Genomic DNA, 25,756 nt, shown 5'->3' on the forward strand with positions numbered 1-25,756 from the left:
GCCATGGAAATGGCCTCCCAGGGTGTGGCAAAAGTTACATGTAGATTTTGCTGAGCTAGAAGGACAACAATTGTTCATTGTGATTGATAATCATTCGAAATGGGTAGAAGTATTTCCGATGCAGAAAATAACAACAAATAAAACAATAGACAATTTGCAAATATTGTTTTCTTCATATGGTCTCCCAGAAGAAATTGTTTCTGATAATGGGCCGCAATTTTGTTCAGAAGAATTTTCACAGTTCATGAGCAGGAACAGTGTGAAACATACCAAGGTTCCACCTTACCACCCTGCTTCAAATGGTGCACCGAGTGCACAGTACAAATTGTAAAACCCTGTCCTCAACAAGCAAATATTGGATCCAAATCCAAAGAAATGGCAGTTGTCATTGGATCACAAACTAGCAAATGTTCTGATTATGTATCGTAATACTCCTCATACAACTACTGGTAGAACACCAGCAGAATTGTTTCTCAAACGACAACCACGAATCAGGTTCTCGTTGTTGAAGCCAAACTTGGCACAGTTAGTAGAAGGGAAACAACTAAGACAGAAAGAGAATCATGATAGAGGTAAAATAAGAGAGAGAAGTGTGAAATTAAATCAGAAGGTGAGAGTGAAGAACCATCACCATAATTGGTTAAAATGGTTACCAGGAAGCGTAGTGAGGATATGCGACTCTCGAACATATTTGGACAAGATGTTTGATCATGGAAAGGTTAGGTTTGTTCACATTGATCATATTTTACCGACAGATGTGGAAGGAGTTGAAAGTTGGAATGATTCGATTATTTCTGATGAGACAGATAGTCTTATTACAAGTAGAGTACCAGTAGCAAATCCTACATCAGATGTACTAGAAACAAGTACAAGAGAAAGTCAGAATTTAAGTCTGAGTCTGAGTCAGGCAGACAGACAGTCTGAAGTTGTAGAGAGTCAAAATGTAGATCAAGGGTTGCCCTTGAAGAAAAACTCTCCTCAGGCTCAGCCTAGAATGAGTTTAAGTTCGACACCAAGTTTGGAAAGATCTGTTCGAGAGTGAAGGTATCCTCTTCGAAACAGAAAACAAGTGGTAAAGTTTGATTTGTAAAAATGGAAAAATAAGTCTATATTTGTTGTGTTTAACCATGCAAATTATGTATGGTGATTGTTTAGAAACATAGGAAATAGGTGCAGGAGTAGGCCATTCGGCCCTTCGAGCCTGCACCACCATTCAATATGATCATGGCTGATCATACAACTTCAGTACCCCATCCTGCTTTCTCTCCATACCCCTTGATCCCTTTAGTCGTAAGGGCCACACCTAACTCCCTTTTGAATATATCTAACGAACTGGCCTCAACAACTCTCTGCGGTAGAGAATTCCACAGGTTCACAATTCTCTGAGTGAAGAAGTTTCTCCTCATCTCGGTCCTAAATGGTTGCCCCTTATCCTTAGACTGTGACCCCTGGTTCTGGACTTCCCCAACATCAGGAACATTCTTCCTGCATCTAACCTGTCCAGTCCTGTCAGAATTTTATATGTTTCTATGAGATCCCCCTCATTCTTTTAAATTCCAGTGAATATAAGCCTAGTCGATCCGATAAGATTACTGCACAAGAGATTACTCGAGAAGATTAAGGGGCATGGAATTTGGAGGAGGATAGAAAACTGGATTAAAAGGAAGGTGAATAAAAAAGTAGGGGTTAAAGGCAGTTTATTTTTATTTGTTCCCAATGATGTGGGCATCGCTGGCAAGGCCGGCATTTATTGCCCATTCCTAATTGCCCTCAAAGGTGGTGGTGAGCCGCCTTCTTGAACCGCTGCAGTCCGTGTGGTGAAGGTGTTCCCACAGTGCTGTTGGGGAGGGAGTTCCAGGATTTTGACCCAGCGATGATGAAGGAACGGCCAATATATTCCCATGTCGGGATGGTGTGTGACTGGGAGGGGAACGTTGAGGTGGTGGTGTTCCCTTGCACCTGCTGCCCTTATCCTTCTGGGAAGTAGAGGTCGCGGGTTTGGGAGGTGATTTTGGAGAAGCCTTGGCGAGTTTCTGCAGTGCATCTTGTAGATGGTACACACTGCAGCCACGGTGCGCCGGTGGTGGAGGGAGTGAATGTTTAACGTGGTGTATGGGGTGCCAATCAAATGGGTGCTTTGTCCTAGATGGTGTCGAGCTTCTTGAGTGTTGTTGGAGCTGCATTGTTATGATTACTTCTTCATTAAGGGAGAAGTGTAATAGAGCTCCACTTAGTGGACTACTGTGGTAATGCAACTTCTCATGCAAATTCAATGCAAGCATCATGTGACAAGACATAACAAGTTCCTGTCGAGCCATCTTGTGCATGTGTGTGTCTGTGATGTGGTAAGGCAGATATCACATTCACTATCACCTCTTTTACACTATCGCACAAGGCCAAATTACCCCCATGTTTTTGAAAGAAAGTATCGTGATTGCCCCTTGGACAATAAGGAAAGGTTTTCCAATTTTCCAATCTTGTCAACTGCCAAGTTGTATTGCAAAAGCAATTAAAATGACTCTGGGTTAGTCTTGCTGAGAAAATGTGAAGGCTTTAGTGGAAATAGTGAAAGAAATATCAGGAGAAAGAAAGAAAGTAACAAAGAAAGAATAGAAAAGGCACAGGTATAAAGTCTGTGCAGAATGTTCAATACAGAAGGAGACAGATGCTCACTGTGAATGAACCACTCCACTGAATACAAACTGAGTATCGTGAGCAGGTTATTGGTGAGTAAGGGCTGCTTGATAGCTCTGTTGACGACACCTTCCATCACTTTGCTGAAGATTGAGAGTAGACTGAAGGGGCGGTAATTGGCTGGATTGGATTTGTCCTGCTTTTTGATTGTAGGACATACCTGGGCAGTTTTCCACATTGTCGGGTAGATCCCAGTGTTGTAGCTGTACTGGGACAGCTTGGCGAGAGGCGTGGCTAGTTATGATAATCAAAACACAAAATAGTTTTATATAATTTTTGCCAATAATTATTCTGGCTTTTCTCTCTACCTTAGAAACTGTTAAATTCTAACACGTTGTTCTCTGTCTCTCTATCACAGATTTATATCAAGAGAGTTACACACTTTATCGGTCAGGCACAGATCGCAGTGAACTCGACCTGATTTGCTATTCTGTTGCCTCTACTTACAATGCTGCTGCATGGACCTGGAGCTCACATCATCTTCCAAATCAGGAGAAAAAAATAGCAACTGCTTCGAAATCTCAGCCTATCGATGTGAACAGGACTGACTTTGGGAGTCGACTGGTGCCCACAGTGGGACATTTTAATGGTTATATCTTCAGTGTGAGGATTGTCCCTGTACTGTTTGACGATGCAGGAGTTTACACATGTTCTCTGGGATCACGTAAATTTGTGACCATTAAACTAATCACAGTTAAAGGTAGGACACAGAATGTTGCTGGTGTTTTCGATGATAAAGTCATTGTGTAAAAGCTGAATGATTTTCCTGTTTCCACAGTCACAGCTGAACCATCTGATGCAGAGACTGAGGGAGACACCGTTACCCCGACCTGCTCTGTGTCTGATGTCACTGAACCAATGAGACTGGTTTGGATCAATAGTGACGGCAGAACTGTTGGAGAGAAAACATTGAATGGACGGAATGGGGAAGAGAAATCATTGCAACTGATTATTCAGAAAGCTGACAGAGGCAGAGGGAACTGGATATGTGCTGTGTTTTATCAAAACCGGCCCCAGGTTTTAGTCCCGTACTATCTGGAGCCCAGTGGTAAGTGACTCAGGGTTTGCTCTTTAATCTTATAATCTCCACAGGAAATTCTTGTCACTTATTGTTCTTGTTGCCTGGAGTAACCCCTCCTTTATATCCTGTGTGTGAAGCTGTACAGTGTTTCAGAGCCTCAGGAAATCTACCCTGAGATAACTCAGCACAGCCTGGGATCGAGCGAGGAACTTTCCTGGTCTGTGTGCCTCAACTACGCTCTTGGTAAACTCACTGAGACAGGACAAGCATTTAAGTTTGACAATCCAGTGGTACAGAAGTCATTTCTGTTGGTTTTCTGACACAGAATCAATCAGAATGCTCCGAAAAATCAGAGCAAATAATTCCCAGCTGCAAATATTGCAATTGAAAGTCTCCCCAAATTCCATCTTGGAGAGCACGTCCATCAGGTACGTGTGCGATATCCTGTCAAAGGCCTTCTCCTGGTCCAAGCTGATTAAACAGGTGTCCACCCTCCTGTCCCACACGTAGGCGATCGTATCCCTGAGTAGCGCGAGGCTATCAGAGATCTTCCTGCCGGGGACAGCGCAGGTCTGGTCCGGGTGGATCACCAGCTCCAGAGCAGACTTGACCCTGTTGGCGATGACCTTTGACAGGATCTTGTAGTCCACATTGAGCAGCGAGATGGGCCGCCAGTTTTTGATTTCCTCCCTATCCCCCTTCTGCTTGTAGATGAGGGTGATGATGCCTTTCCTCATTGATTCTGACATACTGCCAGCCAGAAGCATACCCCCGTACACTTCCAGCAGGTCTGGGCCCATCCAGTCCCACAGAGCCCAATACAACTCGACCGGTAAGCCGTCGCTTCCGGGAGTTTTACTTGTCGCCAGGGACCAGACGGCCTTTGTCAGATCGTCCAGAGTTAGTGGGTGGTCCAGACTCTACCACTCGCTGTCATCTAAGATCTCTGAGATAGACGACAGGAAAGACTGAGAGGCCACACGGTCTGTGGGCTTGACGTCGTACAGCCCGGCATAGAAGGATTTGCTGGACCTCAGCATGTCGGGCTGCGAAGACGTCACAGAACCGTCTTCTTCCTTTAGGCTGGTGATCACAGAGCTCCCCCTGTGTACTTTTTGGAAGAAGAAACGCGAACACGTCTCATCCTGCTCGACGGAGCGGACTCTGGAGCGGAAGATGATTTTGGAGGACTCTGAGGCAAAGAGCGAGACTTGCTGGCCCTTCACCTCTTGGAGTTCCTCCGCGACATCAACCCCCATCGACTGCAGCAGGAACAGGTTTTGCATACTCTTCTGGAGTTGGGACAATTCCCTCTGTCTCCCTCTTGCCTGCTGAACACCTTTGAGGATGAAGAACCTCTTGATGTTTGTCTTGATTGTTTCCCACCAGTGCATCGGGGAATCACAGAGGGGTTTTACAGTTCTCCAACCTTTGTAATCCCTCTTGAGTTCCTCAATGTTTTCCGGGGTCAACAGTTTCATGTTGAGCTTCCATATCCCCCTGCCAACTTTCTGGCTTTCCTGTGGGAGGCAGTCGGCCAGTAGGAGGCAGTGGTCAGAGAAGAACACCGGCGTGACGTATGTGGATCAACCTTGAGCGTGTGGGACACAAACAGGAAGTCTATTCTGGAATGGACGGACCCGTCTGGTCTCGACCAGGTGTATCTGCGCGGTGCTCCGTCTGCAGGGTTGCTGAAGATGTCGCACAGCTTGGCATCTTTTACCGCGTCCATCAGGAGTCTGGACGTGGCGTCCAGTTTGCTGTCGGCTCTGCTGGATCGTCCAGCCACATCGATGATACAGTTGAAATCACCGCCCAGAACGACCGGTCTGGATGTCGCCAGCAGCAGTGGGAGCTGCTGGAGGAGGGCCAGTCGCTGGCTTCTGAGAGGTGAGGCATACACGTTAATTAGCCTTAGAGGAACATTTTTATACAATACATCTGCTACGAGGAGGCGGCCGCCCACCACCTCCTTAACTTCGGTGATGGTGAAGTGACCTCCCCGCAGCAGAATGCCCAGGCCGGAGGCCCGGCAATCGTTGCCTCCTGACCAGACGGATGGTCCATTGCGACCACTGCCGGTAACTGCTGAAGTGCGGCAGGCCACACTCCGGCAAGAACAGCAGGTCTGCCTTGACCTTGGCGAGGTACCCCAAGGTGGAAACACATCGCGTAGATGACTTAATGCTACGCACGTTAATGGATGCTATCTTTAAACCCATTTTTAAATTGGTGATTACAATCCAAACATTACATTTCAAACACGCAGTCCTTTGGCCCTGTGGCCTGTTCCCGTATACATAGGTTAACTTTAAACTTTTCTACTGCACCTTGGCTGAGATATGGGTTGTCCTCTGCCTTGGGGATGGTTTGACCAGAGGACACCAGCAGTGTGGACGGGAGACCTCCATGTTAACTGGGCTGCCCTTGCCTGGTGTTGGTTGTTCCTTGTGTGCATCCCCTGTGGTGTCGTCGCTCCCAGAGATCCGGAGCGGGGGGGCATCTGTCACTTCGTCGCTCCCAGAGATCCGGAGCGGGGGGCATCTGTCACTTCATCGCTCTCAGAGATCCGGAGCGGGGGGTGCATCTGTCACTTCATCGCTCCCAGAGATCCGGAGCGGGGGGGCATCTGTCACGTCGTCGCTCCCAGAGATCCGGAGCGGGGGGGCATGTGTCACTTCATCGTTCCCAGAGATCCGGAGCGGGGGGGCATCTGTCACTTCATCGCTCCCAGAGATCCGGAGCGGGGGTGCATCTGTCACTTCATCGTTCCCAGAGATCCGGAGCGGGGGGGCATCTGTCACTTCATCGCTCCCAGAGATCCGGAGCGGGGGGGCATGTGTCACTTCATCGCTCCCAGAGATCCGGAGCGGGGGTGTATCTGTCACTTCATCGCTCCCAGAGATCCGGAGCGGGGGGGTATCTGTCACTTCATCGCTCCCAGAGATCCGGAGCGGGGGTGTATCTGTCACTTCATCACTCCCAGAGATCCGGAGCGGGGGGGTATCTGTCACTTCATCGCTCCCAGAGATCCGGAGCGGGGGGGTATCTGTCACTTCATCGCTCCCAGAGATCCGGAGCGGGGGGGCATCTGTCACTTCATCGCTCCCAGAGATCCGGAGCGGGGGGGCATCTGTCACTTCATCGCTCCCAGAGATCCGGAGCGGGGGGGCATCTGTCACTTCGTCGCTCCCAGAGATCCGGAGCGGGGGTGTATCTGTCACTTCATCGCTCCCAGAGATCCGGAGCGGGGGGCATCTGTCACTTCATCGCTCCCAGAGATCCGGAGCGGGGGTGCATCTGTCACTTCGTCACTCCCAGAGATCCGGAGCGGGGGGTATTGGTGACATCACTGCTCCCAGGGTCCCGGAGCTGGACTGCGCTGGTCACATTGGTGTTTTGCCCCTTCTGCTGGTGGTAGTGGGGGCTTTTGCCTCGCCCTTCGTCATCGGGTGAGCTGCAGCCACTGCTGTCCGTCGTGGACAGTAGCTGTCTTTTGCCTCTCGTTTCTGCAGGAGGCCTCTTTTCCCTTGACTTGTGGGCCGCCTTCTTCTTCATCTTGACGAGCTGCCATTCGTGTTTTCCTTCTGCTCCTGCTCCCTCCTCTTCCATGGACTCGGTGTCTCGGGGGGAGTTTCACTGCTGGGTGCTAGTGTCTGGCGGCTTGCTGTGGCAGACTGCCCTTCCTCCTCTCGGTCAGTGTCGACTAGGGCAGTGGTTTGTTCGCACGGTGTGTTGGGAGGGAGGGCGGTGTCGGTCTCCTCTGGGGTGTTGTGTTCCTCAGCTTTCTCCTCACATGTCACCATGTTCTTTGCCGCCTGCGCAGAGCTGACATTGTGCTTGGGGCAGGCCTTGTACAGATCTCCAGCCTGACCACAAAGGTTGCAGCACTTGGTCTCCTTACAGTCCTTTGTCTGGTGGCCTTCCTTCTTGCAGTTGCAGCAGATGACAGTTGTGCAGCTTGCCACCACGTGGCCTGCCTTCCCGCAGGTCCGGCACACGTTGGGTTGTCCGGCGTACACCATGTAGCCCCGACTTCCTCCGATGGTGAAGCTGGAGGGAGGGTGCAGGATGGTTCCGCTGGCGTCCACTTTCATGGTGACCTGGATCTGGCACTTGCTGGTCCAAATCCCGTGGAGGTCTTTCAGGTCGATGCTGTTTCCTGCCCCATCGACATACCTGGTGAGGAATGTCAGCACATCAATGACCGGGATGTGGGGGTTGTACATCTGCACTGTGATAGTGCGTCTTCTCTGCGACGGGAGGATGAACAGTGGTTCCCAAGTCAGCATTGACCGCAGTGGTTCACTCACCTCCTTCAATCCCCTCAGGAACTTCAGGCATAGGGTGACGTTTCTGAAGGACACATCAAAGTAACCTCTCTTCGGGATGTCCTGCAAGGTGAAGATATCCGCGACTTTCATGCCACAGGTTCCAAGCAGGACTTTCTTCACGAAGAGGTCCCGGTGCATCGTTGTCTGTCCTTCCACTTTCTTCACCCTCACTCGGATGGTGTTTCGGACGCCCTGGTTCACCGCTTGGTTGGCCACCATCCATTTGCAGATTCCTCCTTTCGGCTTGTGTTTTGGCCGAAGCCTTCAATCTTTCGTGGTGCCAGTCCGGCACCTTGGCTGACCGTTGGTCGTTCGACGTGCAGATTTCTACAATTGGTGCTTGTCCCGAGCAAAAAGACCAGACCCAGCCAAACTGGAAAGATGAGTTTCTGCAATTAGTCAATTAGCACATGAATGGCCAATCCACAGAGAGTGCCACTGAGCAGCAACACTTCAAACACTCAGCTCCCAAAAGGGACTGCCTATGATGATGATCCCTCCTTTTTTTTAAATTTCAAAATGTACTTTATTGATATAAAAATGTGCACAATACATTGGAGGCAGTTCAGTACATTTGGATGCAGTCAGCAAGTCCATACAATACATTTGCTTGCTTTACATTTCGAGGTACATTTCAGTACAATCCAGGATACATTGTAATACAGTCATCAAATTACTTTACTAGTGACACTATAAGGTACACGGAATGGGTGAGGGTACAGTTACATTTCCTTGCAACATACATTACTAAACAGACCTTGCATTATACATGGCACTACACAGGTGTTTTCAGATCATGGTGCTCTATGTATACAACAAGTTTACAAGTACAGCCCGAGGGGAGTTTTATACTGATTCCAGCCCCTGGGTTTACCGTGATGGAAGGACTTTAAACTGTGGCCCTTCCCCACCGTGCCTTTGCGGCGACTGCACCAATTGTTAGTGTGACCCTCAGCACGTACTCCTGGATCTTGGATTGTGCCAGTCTGCAACACACAGACGTGGACATCTCCTTGCTCTGGAAGACCAGCAAGTTTCGGGAAGACCAAAGTGCGTCTTTCACTGAGTTGATGGCCCTCCAGCAGCTGATGATGTCTGTCTCGGTGTGTGTCCCTGGGAACAGCCCGTAGAGCACAGAGTCCTGTGTTACGGAGCTGCTTAGATGAACCTCGACAGCAACCACTGCATCTCCATCCAGACCTGCCTTGCAAAGGGGCAATCCCAAAGGAGATGGAGGATTGTCTCATCCGCACCACAGCCAACTCTGGGGCAGAGGGCCGTGTCTCTGAAACCCCGGCTGTGCCTGAAGGGTCTGATGGGTAGGGCCCTCCTCACCCTGGTGCTTGGTGTCTAGTCTTGGTGCTTGTGTGAAAGCTCTGGCGATGAGACGTTCTGCCAGACGAGTTCGGCAGTCTGCTCGGGCTTGTGCATTGTGAGATCAAAAGCAGGAAACTCAAGGCTGCAAATCCACTGGCCCTCCCTATAATGTATGTAAATGAGCTAATTTGGGAACTCCACAGGCAGATTGTGGGCAGGGACATTCCCGGGGATTAATGTTGGTATGAAAAGTAAACAACTTCTTCCCCATTTCACTGTCAGAAACATTTACACTGGGAGTGTGGAATTGCTGAGTTTACTCTCAGTCAGTGAGCACTGGTTGGGAGGTCCCCCTCAGGTACAAATCTCTTCACCTGTGCAGCCTTCTGTTAGCAGATATAGAAGAGACATTTTCTGGTATTGTGAGCAGAGACAGTGCCACCCTAGACCGAGCCTAACTTCCACCGTTTGTGAGTCTGTGAACACGCAGTGTGCAGATATCTTGTGTTGGCAGTGTGCTCGGGTGTACAGTGTTTCTGTGTATTTGGAAAGTGGGTGAACAGTTGTCAGAGAGCTGTACATTTTCCCACCTTGATGCCCCATTAAACTTGCAGTGAAGTGCTGACAGCCTGTGTTGGAAGGTCAGATTGTAAAAGGAGGCAAAGTGTAAGCACAGTTACCATAGCAACCCTTGGGCGATTAGTGAATGTCTTCCTCCTTGGATCACTAAGCAGTGTGTAAGATGGGGGAGAGGAGGGAGCAGAGGAGCCACAGGCTGCCTAGATTTTGGTCAAAACGTTCCATTAACTCATTGCACAACAACAATAACACAACAACTTGTATTTATAGAGCGCCTTTAACGTAGTGAAACATCCCAAGGTGCTTCATAGGAATATTATGAGACAAATATTTGACACCGAGCTGCATAAGTAGAAATCACGGCAGGTGACCAGAAGCTTGGTCAGAGGTATGTTTTAAAAAGTGTTTTGAAGGAGGAAAGAGAGCTAGAGAGGCGGGGAGGTTTAGGCAGGGAGTTCCAGAGCTTGGGGTCTAGACAACAGAAGGCATGGCCACCAATGGTGGAGCGATTCTAATCAGGGCTGTTCAAGAGGGCAGAAATAGAGGAGCGCAGACATCTCGGGGGATGGGGGGGCGGGGGGTGAGGGGCTGGAGGAGATTACAGAGATAGGGAGGGGCGAGGCCATGGAGGGATTTGAAAACAAGGATGACAATTTTGAAATCGAGGTGTTGCTTAACTGGGAGCCAATGTAGGTCAGCGAGCACAGAGGGTGATGGGTGAGTGGGACTTGGTGCGAGTTAGGACACGGGCAGTCGAGTTTAGGATCATCTCTAGTTTACGTAGGGTAGAATGTGAGAGGCCAGCCAAGAGTGCTTTGGAATAGTGAAGTGTCGAGGTAACAAAGGCAATGATGAGGGTTTCAGCAGTGGTTATCATGGCCAACAGTGGAGGCTGTGGGAAGGGAGGTCTGAAGAGGTGGTACAGTATGTGGTGGAGGAGGAGAGTTTGCAGGGGTCCAGCATGAACCTGGAGTGTTGGGGATATTTGGTCACAGGGCGATGCCATGAAAAGGTCCAGAATGTGCTGCCCACCATCTGGAGGGTAAGAAAGCCCACCTAAAGTTCTGGAGTTTTTCTCTGCCCTGGTACATAAACAGACTAGATACCTGTGGAAAAGCAAAAACGTAGATGAGGTTGAAAAAGGCAGCTGGTTGTTTCCGAATATAATGTTCCTTCCTTTTCCTAATCTACATGCTGCGCCTCAGTGACATCATGCACGGGGTCACTGCCCGTGTATTGAGGATATTGTGTATGGAGAAAGAGTCAGACTGAACACTGTGAGCTCAAAGTAAAGTGTGACCTTAGTCTTTTATTGCAGGTCTCCAGAGTGCCTCTCCAACCTGTGAAGCCTCCTTAAATACCTGTGCTCCCAAGGGATTGTGGGATCACTTAGGACTCCAGAGGATGAGCCCTCTGGTGGCTGTACAGAGTAAATACAAGTCCACATATAGAACAACACTCCCCCCCCGCAAAGTCAATAGTGTAACTATTTACAATGTGAGTCGATCTGGGGCCTTTGTTGCCCTGGTTGATCATCTCGGTGTGAAAGCTGGTGTTGCTGAATCATTTGTTGGGCCCTCGCTGGGCTGCTGTGCAGCTGGCCTTGCTGGGCTGCCTGGTGTGTTGGGCCTTGCTGGGCTGCTGTGGATGATGGGTTCTGCTTCGTGGTCAACCGTGGTGTCGGTTGCCACTGGTGTGTATGTTGGAGGATCAAAAAAGGTAGGGTCCAAGGTGGGTTGCTCAGGGTAGCCCGTGAATCTGAGTTTGATTTGGTCCAAGTGTTTCCGGTGAATGAGTCCATTTGAAAGTTTGACCCGAAACACCCTGATCCCCTCTTTGGCCACGACAGTGCCAGGAAGCCACTTGGGACTTTGTCCATAATTTAATACAAATACAGCATCATTGATTTCAATCTCGCCTGACACATTTGCGCTATCATGGTATGCACTTTGTTGAAGCCGCCTGCTCTCTACCTGTTCATGTAGATCAGGGTGAACTAACGAGAGCCTTGTCTTAAGTGCTCTTTTCATGAGCATTTCAGCAGGTGGGATCCCAGTGAGCGAGTGGGATCTCGTGCGGTAGCTAAGCAGGACTCGGGATAGGCGAGTCTGCAGTGAGCCTTCAGTTACCCTCTTCAAGCCTTGCTTGATGGTTTGCACTGCTCTCTCTGCCTGACCATTGGACGCTGGTTTAAACGGGACAGATGTGACATGTTTGATCCCGTTACAGGTCATGAATTCTTTGAACTCAGCACTGGTAAAACATGGCCCGTTGTCGCTCACCAGGACATCAGGTAAGCCGTGAGTGGCAAACATGGCCCACAGGGTTTCAGTAGTGGCAGCGGACGTGCTAGTCAACATTATCTCACATTCAATCCACTTGGAGTATGCATCAACAACCACAAGGAACATTTTACGCAAGAACGGGCCTGCACAGTCCACGTGTACCCTAGACCACGGTTTGGAGGGCCAAGAGTATAAACTGAGCTGCGCCTCTCGGGGTACATTGCTTAACTGCGAGCATGTATTACATCTGTGAACGCAGGACTCTAAGTCCATATTGATACCGGGCCACCACACATGGGATCTGGCTATCGCTTTCATCATTCTGATGCCTGGGTGGGTACAGTGGAGGTCATTGATGAAAGTGTCTCTGCCCTTCTTGGGGACCACTACTCGATTGCCCCACAGAAGGCAGTCTGCCTGTATAGACATTTCATCTTTGCTCTGCTGGAATGGCTTTATCTCTTCCTGCATTTGCACTGGGACACTGGACCAGCTCCCGTAAAGCGCACAGCTTTTGACGAGAGATAATAACGTGTCCTGGTTTGAACAGGTTTTGATCTGTCGGGCAGTGACAGGTGATTGCTCACTCTCAAATGTTTCCATAACCATGGCTAGATCTGTGGACTGCAACATTTCCACCCCCGTGGTGGGCAATGGCAGCCGACTGAGAAACATAGAAACATAGAAAATAGGTGCAGGAGTAGGCCATTCGGCCCTTCTAGCCTGCACCGCTATTCAATGAGTTCATGGCTGAACATGCAACTTCAGTACCCCATTCCTGCTTTCTCGCCATACCCCTTGATTCCCCGAGTAGTAAGGATTTCATCTAACTCCTTTTTGAATATATTTAGTGAATTGGCCTCAACAACTTTCTGTGGTAGAGAATTCCACAGGTTCTCCACTCTCTGCGTGAAGAAGTTTCTCCTCATCTCAGTCCTAAATGGCTTACCCCTTATCCTTAGACTGTGTCCCCTGGTTCTGGACTTCCCCAATATTGGGAACATTCTTCCTGCATCTAACCTGTCTAAACCCATCAGAATTTTAAACGTTTCCATGAGGTCCCCTCTCATTCTTCTGAACTCCAGTGAATATAAGCCCAGTTGATCCAGTCTTTCTTGATAGGTCAGTCCCGCCATCCCGGGAATCAGTCTGGTGAACCTTCGCTGCACTCCCTCAACAGCAAGAATGTCCTTCCTCAAGTTAGGAGACCAAAACTGCACACAATACTCCAGGTGTGGCCTCACCAAGGCCCTGTACAACTATAGCAACACCTCCCTGCCCCTGTACTCAAAGCCCCTCGCTATGAAGGCCAACATGCCATTTGCTTTCTTAACCGCCTGCTGTACCTGCATGCCAACCTTCAATGACTGATGTACCATGACACCCAGGTCTCGTTGCACCTCCCCTTTTCCTAATCTGTCACCATTCAGATAATAGTCTGTCTCTCTGTTTTTACCAACAAAGTGGATAACCTCACATTTATCCACATTATACTTCATCTGCCATGCATTTGCCCACTCACCTAACCTATCCAAGTCACTCTGCAGACTCATAGCATCCTCCTCGCAGCTCACACTGCCACCCAACTTTGTGTCATCTGCAAATTTGGAGATACTACATTTAATCCCCTCGTCTAAATCATTAATGTACAGTGTAAACAGCTGGGGCCCCAGCACAGAACCTTGCGATACCCCACTAGTCACTGCCAGCCATTCTGAAAAGTCCCCATTTACTCCTACTCTTTGCTTCCTGTCTGCCAACCAGTTCTCAATCCATGTCAGCACACGACCCCCAATCCCATGTGCTTTAACTTTGCACATTAATCTCTTGTGTGGGACCTTGTCGAAAGCCTTCTGAAAGTCCAAATATACCACATCAACTGGTTCTCCCTTGTCCACTCTACTGGAAACATCCTCAAAAAATTCCAGAAGATTTGTCAAGCATGATTTCCCTTTCACAAATCCATGCTGACTTGGACCTATCATGTCACCTCTTTCCAAATGTGCTGCTATGACATCCTTAATAATTGATTCCGTCATTTTACCCACGACTGAGGTCAGGCTGACCAGTCTATAATTCCCTGCTTTCTCTCTCCCTCCTTTTTTAAAAAGTGGGTTTACATTGGCTACCCTCCACTCTACAGGAACTGATCCAGAGTCAATGGAATGTTGGAAAATGACTGTCATTGCATCTGCTATTTCCAAGGCCACCTCCTTAAGTACTCTGGGATGCAGTCCATCAGACCCTGGGGATTTATCGGCCTTCAATCCCATGAATTTCCCCAACACAATTTCCCGACTAATAAGGATTTCCCTCAGTTCCTCCTCCTTACTAGACCCTCTGACCCCTTTTATATCCGGAAGGTTGTTTGTGTCCTCCTTAGTGAATACCGAACCAAAGTACTTGTTCAATTGGTCTGCCATTTCTTTGTTCCCCGTTATGACTTCCCCTGATTCTGACTGCAGGGGACCTACGTTTGTCTTTACTAACCTTTTTCTCTTTACATATCTATAGAAACTTTTGCAATCGTTTTAATGTTTCTTGCAAGCTTCTTCTCGTACTCCATTTTCCCTGCCCTAATCAAACCCTTTGTCCTCCTCTGCTGAGTTCTAAATTCCTCCCAGTCCCCGGGTTCGCTGCTATTTCTGGCCAATTTGTATGCCACTTCCTTGGCTTTAATACTATCCCTGATTTCCCTTGATAGCCACGGTTGAGCCACCTTCCCTTTTTTATTTTTACGCCAGACAGGAATGTAAAATTGTTGTAGTTCATCCATGCGGTCTCTAAATGTCTGCCATTGCCCATCCACAGTCAACCCCTTAAGTATCATTCGCCAATCTATCCTAGCCAATTCATGCCTCATACCTTCAAAGTTACCCTTCTTTAAGTTCTGGACCATAGTCTCTGAATTAACTGTTTCATTCTCCATCCTAATGCAGAATTCCACCATATTATGGTCACCAAGGGGCCTCGCACAACGCGATTGCTAATTAATCCTCTCTCATTACACAACACCCAGTCTAAGATGGCCTCCCCCCTAGTTGGTTCCTCGACATATTGGTCTCGAAAACCATCCCTTATGCACTCCAGGAAATCCTCCTCCACCGTATTGCTTCCAGTTTGGTTAGCCCAATCTATGTGCATATTAAAGTCACCCATTATAATTGCTGCACCTTTATTGTATGCACCCCTAATTTCCTGTTTGATGCCCTCCCCAACATCACTACTGCTGTTTGGAGGTCTGTACACAACTCCCACTAATGTTTTTTGCCCTTTGGTGTTCTGCAGCTCTACCCATATAGATTCCACATCATCCAAGCTAATGTCATTCCTAACTATTGCATTCATCTCCTCTTTAACCAGCAATGCTACCCCACCTCCTTTTCCTTTTATTCCATCTTCCTGAATGTTGAATACCCCTGGATGTTGAGTTCCCAGCCCTGAACATCCTGGAGCCACGTCTCTGTAATCCCAATCACATCATATTTGTTAACATCTATTTGCACAGTTTATTCATCCACCTTATTACGGATACTCCTTGCATTAAGACACAAAGCCTTCAGGCTTGTTTTTTTAACACCCTTTGTCCTTTTAGAATTTTGCTGTACAGTGGCCCTTTTTGCCTTGGGTTTCTCTGCCCTCCACTTTTCCTCATCTCCTTTCTGTCTTTTGCTTTTGTCTCCTTTTTGTTTCCCTCTGTCTCCCTGCATTGGTTCCCATCCCCCTGCCATATTAGTTTAACTCCTCCCCAACAGCACTAGCAAACACTCCCCCTAGGACATTGGTTCCGGTCCTGCCCAGGTGCAGACCGTCCGGTTTGTACTGGTCCCACCTCCCCCAGAACCGGTTCCAATGCCCCAGGAATTTGAAACCCTCCCTGCTGTACCACTGCTCAAGCCACGTATTCATCTGCGCTATCCTGCGATTCCTACTCTGACTAGCACGTGGCACTGGTAGCAATCCCGAGATTACTACTTTTGAGGTTCTACTTTTTAATTTAGCTCCTAGCTCCTTAAATTCGTTTCGTAGGACCTCATCCCTTTTTTTTCCTATGTCGTTGGTACCAATGTGCACCACGACAACTGGCTGTTCTCCCTCCCTTTTTAGAATGTCCTGCACCCGCTCCGAGACATCCTTGACCCTTGCACCAGGAAGGCAACATACCATCCTGGAGTCTCGGTTGCGGCCGCAGAAACACCTATCTATTCCCCTTACAATTGAATCTCCTATCACTATTGCTCTCCCACTCTTTTTCCTGCCCTCCTGTGCAGCAGAGCCAGCCACGGTGCCATGAACTTGGCTGCTGCTGCCCTCCCCTGATGAGTCATCCCCCTCAACAGTACTCAAAGCAGTGTATCTGTTTTGCAGGGGGACGACCGCAGGGGACCCCTGCACTACCTTCCTTGCACTACTCTTCCTGCTGGTCTTCCATTCCCTAGCTGGCTGTGGACCCTTCTCCTGCGGTAAGACCAACTCGCTGCACGTGCTACTCACGTCATTCTCAGCATCGTGGATGCTCCAGAGTGAATCCACCCTCAGCTCCAATTCCGCAACGTGGTCTGTCAGGAGCTGGAGGCGGATACACTTCCCGCAGATGTAGTCGTCAGGGACACTGGAAATATCCCTGAGTTCCCACATGGTACAGGAGAGCATATCACGTGACCGAGCTCTCCTGCCATGAATTAACCCTTAGATACCCTTAAATTGGTGACAACACTGTTACAGGTTACTTCCTGAAATAAAAAAGAAAAAGAAAAACTACTCACCAATCACCAGCCAATCACTTACCCCTTTGGCTGTGACGTCACCTTTTGATTCCTTTCTACTTCTTTTCTGCTTTTTCTCCCGGCTGGAGGTGCACAAGCCCCGCCTTTATAGGCCTCACCTCGACTCCCACCGACTGCCTGTGGAACACCCGCTGGGCCTTTATAGGCCTCACCTCGACTCCCACCGACTGCCTGTGGAACACCCGCTGGGCCTTTATAGGCCTCACCTCGACTCCCGCCTCTCACCGACTGCCTGTGGAACACCCGCTGGGCCTTTATAGGCCTCACCTCGACTCCCACCTCTCACCGACTGCCTGTGGAACACCCGCTGGGCCTTTATAGGCCTCACCACGCTGCTCCCGCCTCTCACCGACTGCCTGTGGAACACCCGCTGGGCCTTTATAGGCCTCACCTCGCACCTCGACTCCCGCCTCTCACCGACTGCCTGTGGAACACCCACTGGGCCTTTATAGGCCTCACCACGACTCCCGCCTCTCACCGACTGCCTGTGGAACACCCGCTGGGCCTTTATAGGCCTCACCTCGACTCCCGCCTCTCACCGACTGCCTGTGGAACACCCGCTGGGCCTTTATAGGCCTCACCTCGACTCCCGCCTCTCACCGACTGCCTGTGGAACACCCGCTGGGCCTTTATAGGCCTCACCACGCTGCTCCCGCCTCTCACCGACTGCTGCTCGGCGCAGTTTTCTGTGCCTGGCCTGTGGCGGATGGCGTAGTTGTATGCGGACAACGCGAGCGCACATCTCTGGATGCGGGCCAATGCATTGGTATTTATCGCTTTACTCTTGGAAAATGGAAAGCAGCGAATGTAACGCCTCTGTTTAAAAAAGGGGGCAGACAAAAGGCAGGTAACTATAGGCCGGTTAGTTTAGCACCTGTAGTGGGAAAATGCTTGAAGCTATCATTAAGGAAGAAATAGCGGGACATCTAGATAGGAATAGTGCAATCAAGCAGATACAACATGCAAAGGGGAAATCATGTTTAACTAATTTACTGGAATTCTTTGAGGATATAACGAGCATGGTGGATAGAGGTGTACCGATGGATGTGGTGTATTTAGATTTCCAAAAGGCATTCGATAAGTTGCCACACTAAAGGTTACTGCAGAAGATAAAGGTACGCAGAGTCAGAGGAAATGTATTAGCATGGATAGAGAATTGGCTGGCTGACAGAAAGCAGAGAGTCGGGATAAATGGGTCCTTTTCAGGTTGGAAATCGGTGGTTAGTGGTGTGCCACAGGGATCGGTGCTGGGACCACAACTGTTTACAATATACATAGATGACCTGGAAGAGGGGACAGAGTGTAGTGTGACAAAATTTGCAGATGACACAAAGATTAGTGGGAAAGCGGGTTGTGTAGAGGACACAGAGAGCCTGCAAAGAGATTTAGATAGGTTACGCGAATGGGCTAAGGTTTGGCAGATGGAATACAATGTCGGAAAATGTGAGGTCATCCACCTTGGAAAAAAAACAGGAAAAGGGAATATTATTTGAATGGGGGAGAAATTACAACATGCTGCGGTGCAGAGGGACCTGGGGGTCCTTGTGCATGAATCCCAAAAAGTTAGTTTGCAGGTGCAGCAGGTAATCAGGAAGGCGAATGGAATGTTGGCCTTCATTGTGAGAGGGATGGAGTACAAAAGCAGGGCGATCCTGCTGCAACTGTACAGGGTATTGGTGAGGCCGCACCTGGAGTACTGCGTGCAGTTTTGGTCACCTTACTTAAGGAAGGATATACTAGCTTTGGAGGGGGTACAGAGACGATTCACTAGGCTGATTCCGGAGATGAGAGGGTTACCTTATGATGATAGATTGAGTAGACTGGGTCTTTACTCGTTGGAGTTCAGAAGGATGAGGGGTGATCTTTCAGAAACATTTAAAATAATGAAAGGGATAGACAAGATAGAGGCAGAGAGGTTGTTTCCACTGGTCGGGGAGACTAGAACTAGGGGGCACAGCCTCAAAATACGGGGGAGCCAATTTAAAACCGAGTTGAGAAGGAATTTCTTCTCCCAGATGGTTGTGAATCTGTGGAATTCTCTGCCCAAGGAGCAGTTGAGCCTAGCTCATTGAATGTATTCAAGTCACAGATAGATAGATTTTTAACCAATAAGGGAATTAAGGGTTACGGGGAGCGGGCGGGTAAGTGGAGCTGAGTCCACGGCCAGATCAGCCATGATCTTGTTGAATGGCGGAGCAGGCTCGAGGGGCTAGATGGCCTACTCCTGTTCCTAATTCTTATGTTCTTATGTTCTTATGACAGTGTAGAAGGAGCTTTACTCTGTATCTAACCCGTGTTGTACTTGCCCTTGGAGTGTTTGATGGGACAGTGTAGAGGGAGCTTTACTCTGTATCTAACCCCGTGCTGTAGCTGCCCTGGGAGTGTTTGATGGGACAGTGTCGAGGGAACTTTACTTCCATAGATAAACATTGCAAGAACACACGGAACTTTAAAAACACGCATGATCGGACTGGTAGATATGAACAGTTCCAACAAAATTGCACCTTGTTACCGTGGGTGTTTTTTAGTGATGCCAGTTCCAGATCTGGGTCTGTCTGACACCTTGATGGTTAACGTCTACATCCAGTTGATGCCCGTTAATTCGCTCCCTTTTCCCTCAGAGCTGCTCACTTTAATTTAAAGCTATTGCACCCACTATAATCTGATGAAAATAGTCAAATCCAGACACATAAAATGGGACAAAAAGAAGACGTGGACTTGGTCTTGGTGGAAATATTTGGCCCTCTGGCTCCCAGTGTTTAAAGCTGAATGTTTTCACTTTCCACATCTTTTATAGAATGACTGACAGGAGTATTTAAATATTCAACGAGATGGAGAGTGAAACTGAAACTCTAACTTTGTCCTTCACAGTGAGAGTGAGACCACTTCCGACCATTTGGATGGTCACAGTTTCGGGCTACTTGTTGGTTAAACTGGGCATTGCTGTCGGACTCATTTCCTGCTTGAAGAGGATGAACAGAGTAAGAATTTCTTTTAGCTTTCCAGTAAATCAGGAATTAGTGCCGAGCTGTCACTTGACACGGATAAACTGATGTTCTTTGAACAGATATTATGTCACAAACTGTATTTTTAAATGTTATTTAAATATTGTACATTGTACTGAATTTAAAGAATCATTGATTGGCACATTTAAAGAAAGCAATTGTTCCAAATTCGCTAAATTCTTACAGCTTTGAATGTTTTTCCTGATTCAAACAGCACTAACTTCCCTGCTGCCACTTTCCACCAGGCTCTGAGGAAGGAATCAGGGAGATCTCGGAGGGCCATAGCTGGACAATGATTGGACAATGCTCAAACTAGGGGCCCAATCTTTGACTATTTTTCATTTACTGTCACAAGTATTCCTCTTGGAAATTAGTAACTTGAAAGTTGTCAGGAACCAATAGTTGAACAGTTAAAGCACGACCTGTAAAAATTAAGATGAACTCAAAATACAAATGCTTGTTTGGCAATGAGTTTGATCATTTTAACGTTGCTGTTATTCCTGTTGCTGTGGCCTGGTGGCGCCAGAGAGCTGCAGGAGTGTTGGGGCATAGAAATGAATTTGTCGCTCTGTAAACCACTTCCTCTGTGGTAGGTTTGGTTCACCTGATTAACTCACGGTCAAATCTCAGTCCATTCAAAAGGAAAGTTTCTGTTTGGGAGAGCCCAGTTGGGGTAGTGTTCGAGGAAGGAGTGTTTCAGGGCTGTGTGCGAGGAATTGTAGAATGGGAACTGTTGGGGTGAGAGGCACAGCAATGTGGTAACTAGTGGAAGGTTTGAACTTACATGAAGGATGTGAGGTAACCTGTATTGTTCAGGATGTTTACATAGAATTCACAGAGAGAAACAGGCCATTCGGCCCAGCTGGTCCATGTCGGGGTTTATGCTCCACATGAGCCACCTCCCACCCAATCGACACATCCTTCTATTCCTTTCTCCCTCGTGTACTTATCTAGCCTCCCCTAAATTTAGTCTATACTATTCACCCCAACCTCTGTGTGTGTGTGTGAGCTCCAGCCTGGAATGTCAGAGAGATCTCTGAGAGCCGTACCTGATTATCAGTGAATAAAATTAAAATGGAAAATCAAAGGAGATTGCTCACATTGAGTCCAATATTCTAGAATTCAAATTATTGTCATGGGGCATATAGGTACCAAGAATATAGGTAAAAAACGGGATGAGATCCTACGAGACGAATTAGGGAGCTCGGAGCTAAATTAGAAAGTAGGACCTCAAAAGTAGTAATCTCAGGATAACTAATCACGTGCTAGTCAGAGTAGGAATCGCAGGATAGCTCAGATGAATACGTGGCTTGAGGAGTGGTGCACAAGGGAGGGATTCAAATTCCTGGGACATTGGAACCAGTTCTGGGGGAGGTGGGACCAGTACAAACCGGACGGTCTGCACCTGGGCAAGACCGGAACCAATGTCCCAGGGGGAGTGTTTGCTAGTGCTGTTGGGGAGGAGTTAAACTAATATGGCAGGGGGATGGGAACCTATGTAGGGAGACAGAGGGAACTAGAATGGGGGCAGAAGCAAAAGATAGAAAGGAGAATTGTAAAAGTGGAGGGCAGGGAAACCTAAGGCAAAAAGCAAAAAGGGCCACATGACACCAAAATTCTAAAGGGGCAAAGTGTGTTAAAAACACAAGCCTGAAGGCTCTGTGCCTCAATGCGAGGAGTATTCGGAATAAGGTGGACGAATTAACTGCGCAGATAGTAGTTAACGGTAATGATGTCATTGGCATCACGGAGACATGGCTCCAGGGTGACCAAGGCTGGGAACTCAACATCCAGGGGTAGTCAACATTTAAGAAGGATAGACAGAAAGGAAAAGGAGGCGGGGTGGCGTTGCTGGTTAAAGAGGAAATTAATGCAATTGTAAGGAAGGACATTAGCTTGGATGATGTGGAATCGGTATGAGTGGAGCTACGGAATACCAAAGGTCAGAAAATGCTAGTGGGAGTTGTGTGCAGACCACCAAACAGTAGTAGTGAGGTTGGGGACAGCATCAAACAAGAAATTAGGGATGTATGCAATAAAGGTACAGCAGTTATCATGGGCGACTTTAATCTACATATTGATTGAGCTAACCAAACTGGTAGCAATGCGGTGGAGGAGGATTGCCTGGAGTGTATTAGGGATGGTTCTCTAGACCAATATCTCGAGGAACCAACGAGGGAGATGGCCATCCCAGACTGGGTGATGTGTAATGAGAAAGGACTAATTAGCAATCTTGTTGTGCGAGGCCCCTTGGGGAAAAGTGACCATAATATGGTAGAATTCTTTATTAAGATGGAGAGTGACAAAGTTAATTCAGAAACTAAGGTCCTGAACTTAAGGAAAGGTAACTTCGATGGTTTGAGGCGTGAATTGGCTAGAATAGACTGGCAAATGATACGGTGGATAGTCAGTGGCAAACATTTAAAGATCACATGGATGAACTCCAGCAATTGTACATCCCTGTCTGGAGTAAAAATAAAAAGAGGACGGTTGCTTAACCGTGGCTAACAAGAGAAATTAATGATAATGTTCAATCCAAGGAAGAGGTATATAAATTGGCCAGGAAAAGCAACAAACCTGAGGACTGGGAGAAATTTAGAATTCAGCAGAGGAGAACAAAGGATTTAATTAGGAGTGGGAAAATAGAATGTGAGAAGAAGCTTGCCGAGAACATAAAAACTGACTGCAAAAGCTTCTGTAGATATGTGAAGAGAAAAAGATTAGTGAAGACAAATGTAGGTCCCTTGCAGTCATAATCAGGTGAATTTATAATGGGGAACAAAGAAATGGCAGACCAAGTCAACAAATCGGTTCTGTCTTCACTAAGGAAGACACAAATAACCTTCCGGAAATACTAGGGGACCGAGGGTCTAGTGAGAAGGAGGAACTGAAGGAAATCCTTATTAGGCGGGAAATTGTGTTAGGGAAATTGATGGGATTGAAGGCCGATAAATCCCCAGGGCCTGATAGTCTGCATCCCAGAGTACTTAAGGAAGTGGCCCTAGAAATAGTGGATACATTGGAGATCATTTTCCAACAGTCTATCGACTCTGGATCAGTTCCTATGGACTGGAGGGTAACTAATGTAACACCACTTTTTAAAAAGGGAGGGAGAGAGAAAGCGGGTAATTATAGACCGGTTAGCCTGACATCAGTAGTGGGGAAAATGTTGGAATCAATTATTAAGGATGAAATAGCAGCGCATTTGGAAAGCAGTGACCGGATCCGCCCAAGTCAGCATGGATTTATGAAAGGGAAATCATGCTTGACAAATCTTCTGGAATTTTTTGAGGATATAACTAGTAGAGTTGACAAGGGAGAACCAGTGGATGTGGTGTATTTGGACTTTCAAAAGGCTTTTGACAAGGTCCCACACAAGAGATTGGTGTGCAAAATCAAAGCACATGGTATTGGGGGTAATATACTGACGTGGATAGAGAACTGGTTGGCAGACAGGAAGCAGAGAGTCGGGATAAACGGGTCCTTTTCAGAATGGCAGGCAGTGACTAGTGGAGTACTGCAGGGCTCAGTGCTGGGACCCCAGCTCTTTCCAATATACATCAATGATTTGGATGAAGGAATTGAGTGTAATGTCTCCAAGTTTGCACATGACACTAAGCTGGGTGGCAGTGTGAGCTGTGAGGAGGACGCTAAGAGGCTGCAGGGTGACTTGGACAGGTCAGGTGAGTGGGCAAATGCATGGCAGATGCAGTATAATGTGGATAAATGTGAGGTTATCCACTTTGGGGGCAAAAACGCGAAGACAGAATATTATCTGAATGGTGACAGACTAGGAAAAGGGGAGGTGCAATGAGACCTGGGTGTCATGGTTCATCAGTCATTGAAAATTGGCATACAGGTACAGCAGGCGGTGAAGAAGGCAAATGGTATGTTGGCCTTCATAGCTAGGGGATTTGAGTATAGGAGCAGGGAGGTCTTACTGCAGTTGTACAGGGCCTTGGTGAGGCCTCACCTGGAATATTGTGTTCAGTTTTGGTCTCCTAATCTGAGGAAGGATGTTCTTGCTATTGAGGCAGTGCAGCGAAAGTTCACCAGACTGATTCCTGGGATGGCAGGACTGACAAATGAGGAGAGACTGGATCAACTGGGCCTTTATACATTGGAGTTTCGAAGGATGAGAGGGGATCTCATAGAAACATATAAAATTCTGACGGGACTGGACAGGTTAGATGCAGGAAGAATGTTTCCGATGTTGGGGAAGTCCAGAACCAGGGGACACCGTCTTAGGATAAGGGGTAGGCCATTTAGGACTGAGATGAGGAGGAACTTCTTCACTCAGAGAGTTGTTAACCTGTGGGATTCCCTGCCGCAGAGACTCATTGAGACCAGTTCATTGGATATATTCAAGAGGAAGTTAGATATGGCCCTTATGGCTAAAGGGATCAAGGGGTATGGAGAGAAAGCAGGAAAGGGGTACTGAGGGAATGATCAGCCATGATCTTATTGAATGGCGGTGCAGGCTCGAAGGGCTGAATGGCCTACTCCTGCACCTATTTTCTATGTTCATGTTTCTATGTTCATTTAATTTACTATCAAACATATTCCTCTTTGATATTGGAAGTTAATGACTTCCATGTTGCCAGAAACCAATATTATTTGAAAAGTAAGATTAAAAATGACAATAAATTGAACAGTATGACTGATTTTGTGAAAATGAATGATTCTGATAAACGTCACAGCAGATCACAGCTCAGGGAGGTAACAAAAGAGACAGGATCAGTAGCTTCAGGAGGAGACCATTGTTGTGTCAGAAGCAGAGTTATAAGTTCAACGAGGTAACTTTACTGGTGAGGTCAGTCAACCACAGGGAGAACCTCTTAGAAATGTGGTCACACTATGGCCATGACCTTTAACCTCAAAAGTATAAACTTATTTTACATTCATATATTCATAGTGGGAAAAATCTTCCACAATATCTTCTCTCAGTAACTGGAGTTAGTTTATCGTTTTAATCAGGTCTACTTCTTCCAATGACTGAACCTTTAATTGTTGAAATTATCTCAGTAACACTGAGCCAGTGATGTGTGGGCCATGTTCTGTTCTGTTCCCCATTCTGTAAAATTACTCCTCTATTCAACTTCCTCTTTATCCATCACTTCCAGTCCACTGTTTATTCTTGAAGCATAAACTCTTTATTTAAAGCACATTTCTTGTCTTTTGTCAGATATCGCACAGCGGGAGCCCACACAAGGCGACAGGAAATGAAACAGATGATGCACCAGAAGCTATCGCATTACAGACCCTGAACTCTGACCCTGATCTGGAGACCATAGAATGACTGGTACAGCATAGAAGGAGGCCATTCAGCCAGGGCCGGATTAACCCATTGGCTAAGAAGGCTATAGCCTTAGGACCTCATTTTTTCGGCCCTCGACTTTAGGCCCTCATTTTTATACCATTAACCCTAAATCTTTATCACAAGGTTGGCGAAGCAATATCATATATAACTGCATAATTATATCTTCAGAGGTGCAAAATATTGTGTCCTTATGGCTCAAAGTGTGTTTAAAATTCTGTGACAATCTGGAAACATGTTTAAATATCCAAAAATGATTCACCCAGAGAGTTATGTGCACTGTTCACAGGACCAGTGCTATAATATCAGGTCTGATCATTGTGAATCCTTACAAAAGGATGAAGTATTTTCATTTATCTTTTGAAAGTGGAAATGTAGACGACAAAGTCAAATGTGAAAAGTATTTAGTCGAGTAAG

The 25,756-nt window shown here is 47.4% G+C and overlaps 1 protein-coding gene across 1 annotated transcript in view; it reads left to right on the forward strand.

Moving 5' to 3' along the window:
* LOC139261598 (uncharacterized) overlaps positions 1-25,381 on the forward strand; it is a 44,321-nt gene extending 18,940 nt beyond the window's left edge. Inside the window, exons 4-7 of the mRNA XM_070877074.1 lie at positions 3,053-3,394; positions 3,473-3,742; positions 19,889-19,998; positions 25,208-25,381. Coding sequence (XP_070733175.1) covers positions 3,053-3,394; positions 3,473-3,742; positions 19,889-19,998; positions 25,208-25,321 — 836 coding nt within the window. The 3' untranslated portion in view covers positions 25,322-25,381. The remainder of the gene's footprint in view (positions 1-3,052; positions 3,395-3,472; positions 3,743-19,888; positions 19,999-25,207) is intronic.
* The last annotated feature ends 375 nt before the right edge of the window (positions 25,382-25,756 follow it).

Source organism: Pristiophorus japonicus, chromosome 1 (genome assembly GCF_044704955.1).
Source record: "Pristiophorus japonicus isolate sPriJap1 chromosome 1, sPriJap1.hap1, whole genome shotgun sequence".
Lineage (NCBI taxonomy): Eukaryota > Metazoa > Chordata > Chondrichthyes > Pristiophoridae > Pristiophorus > Pristiophorus japonicus.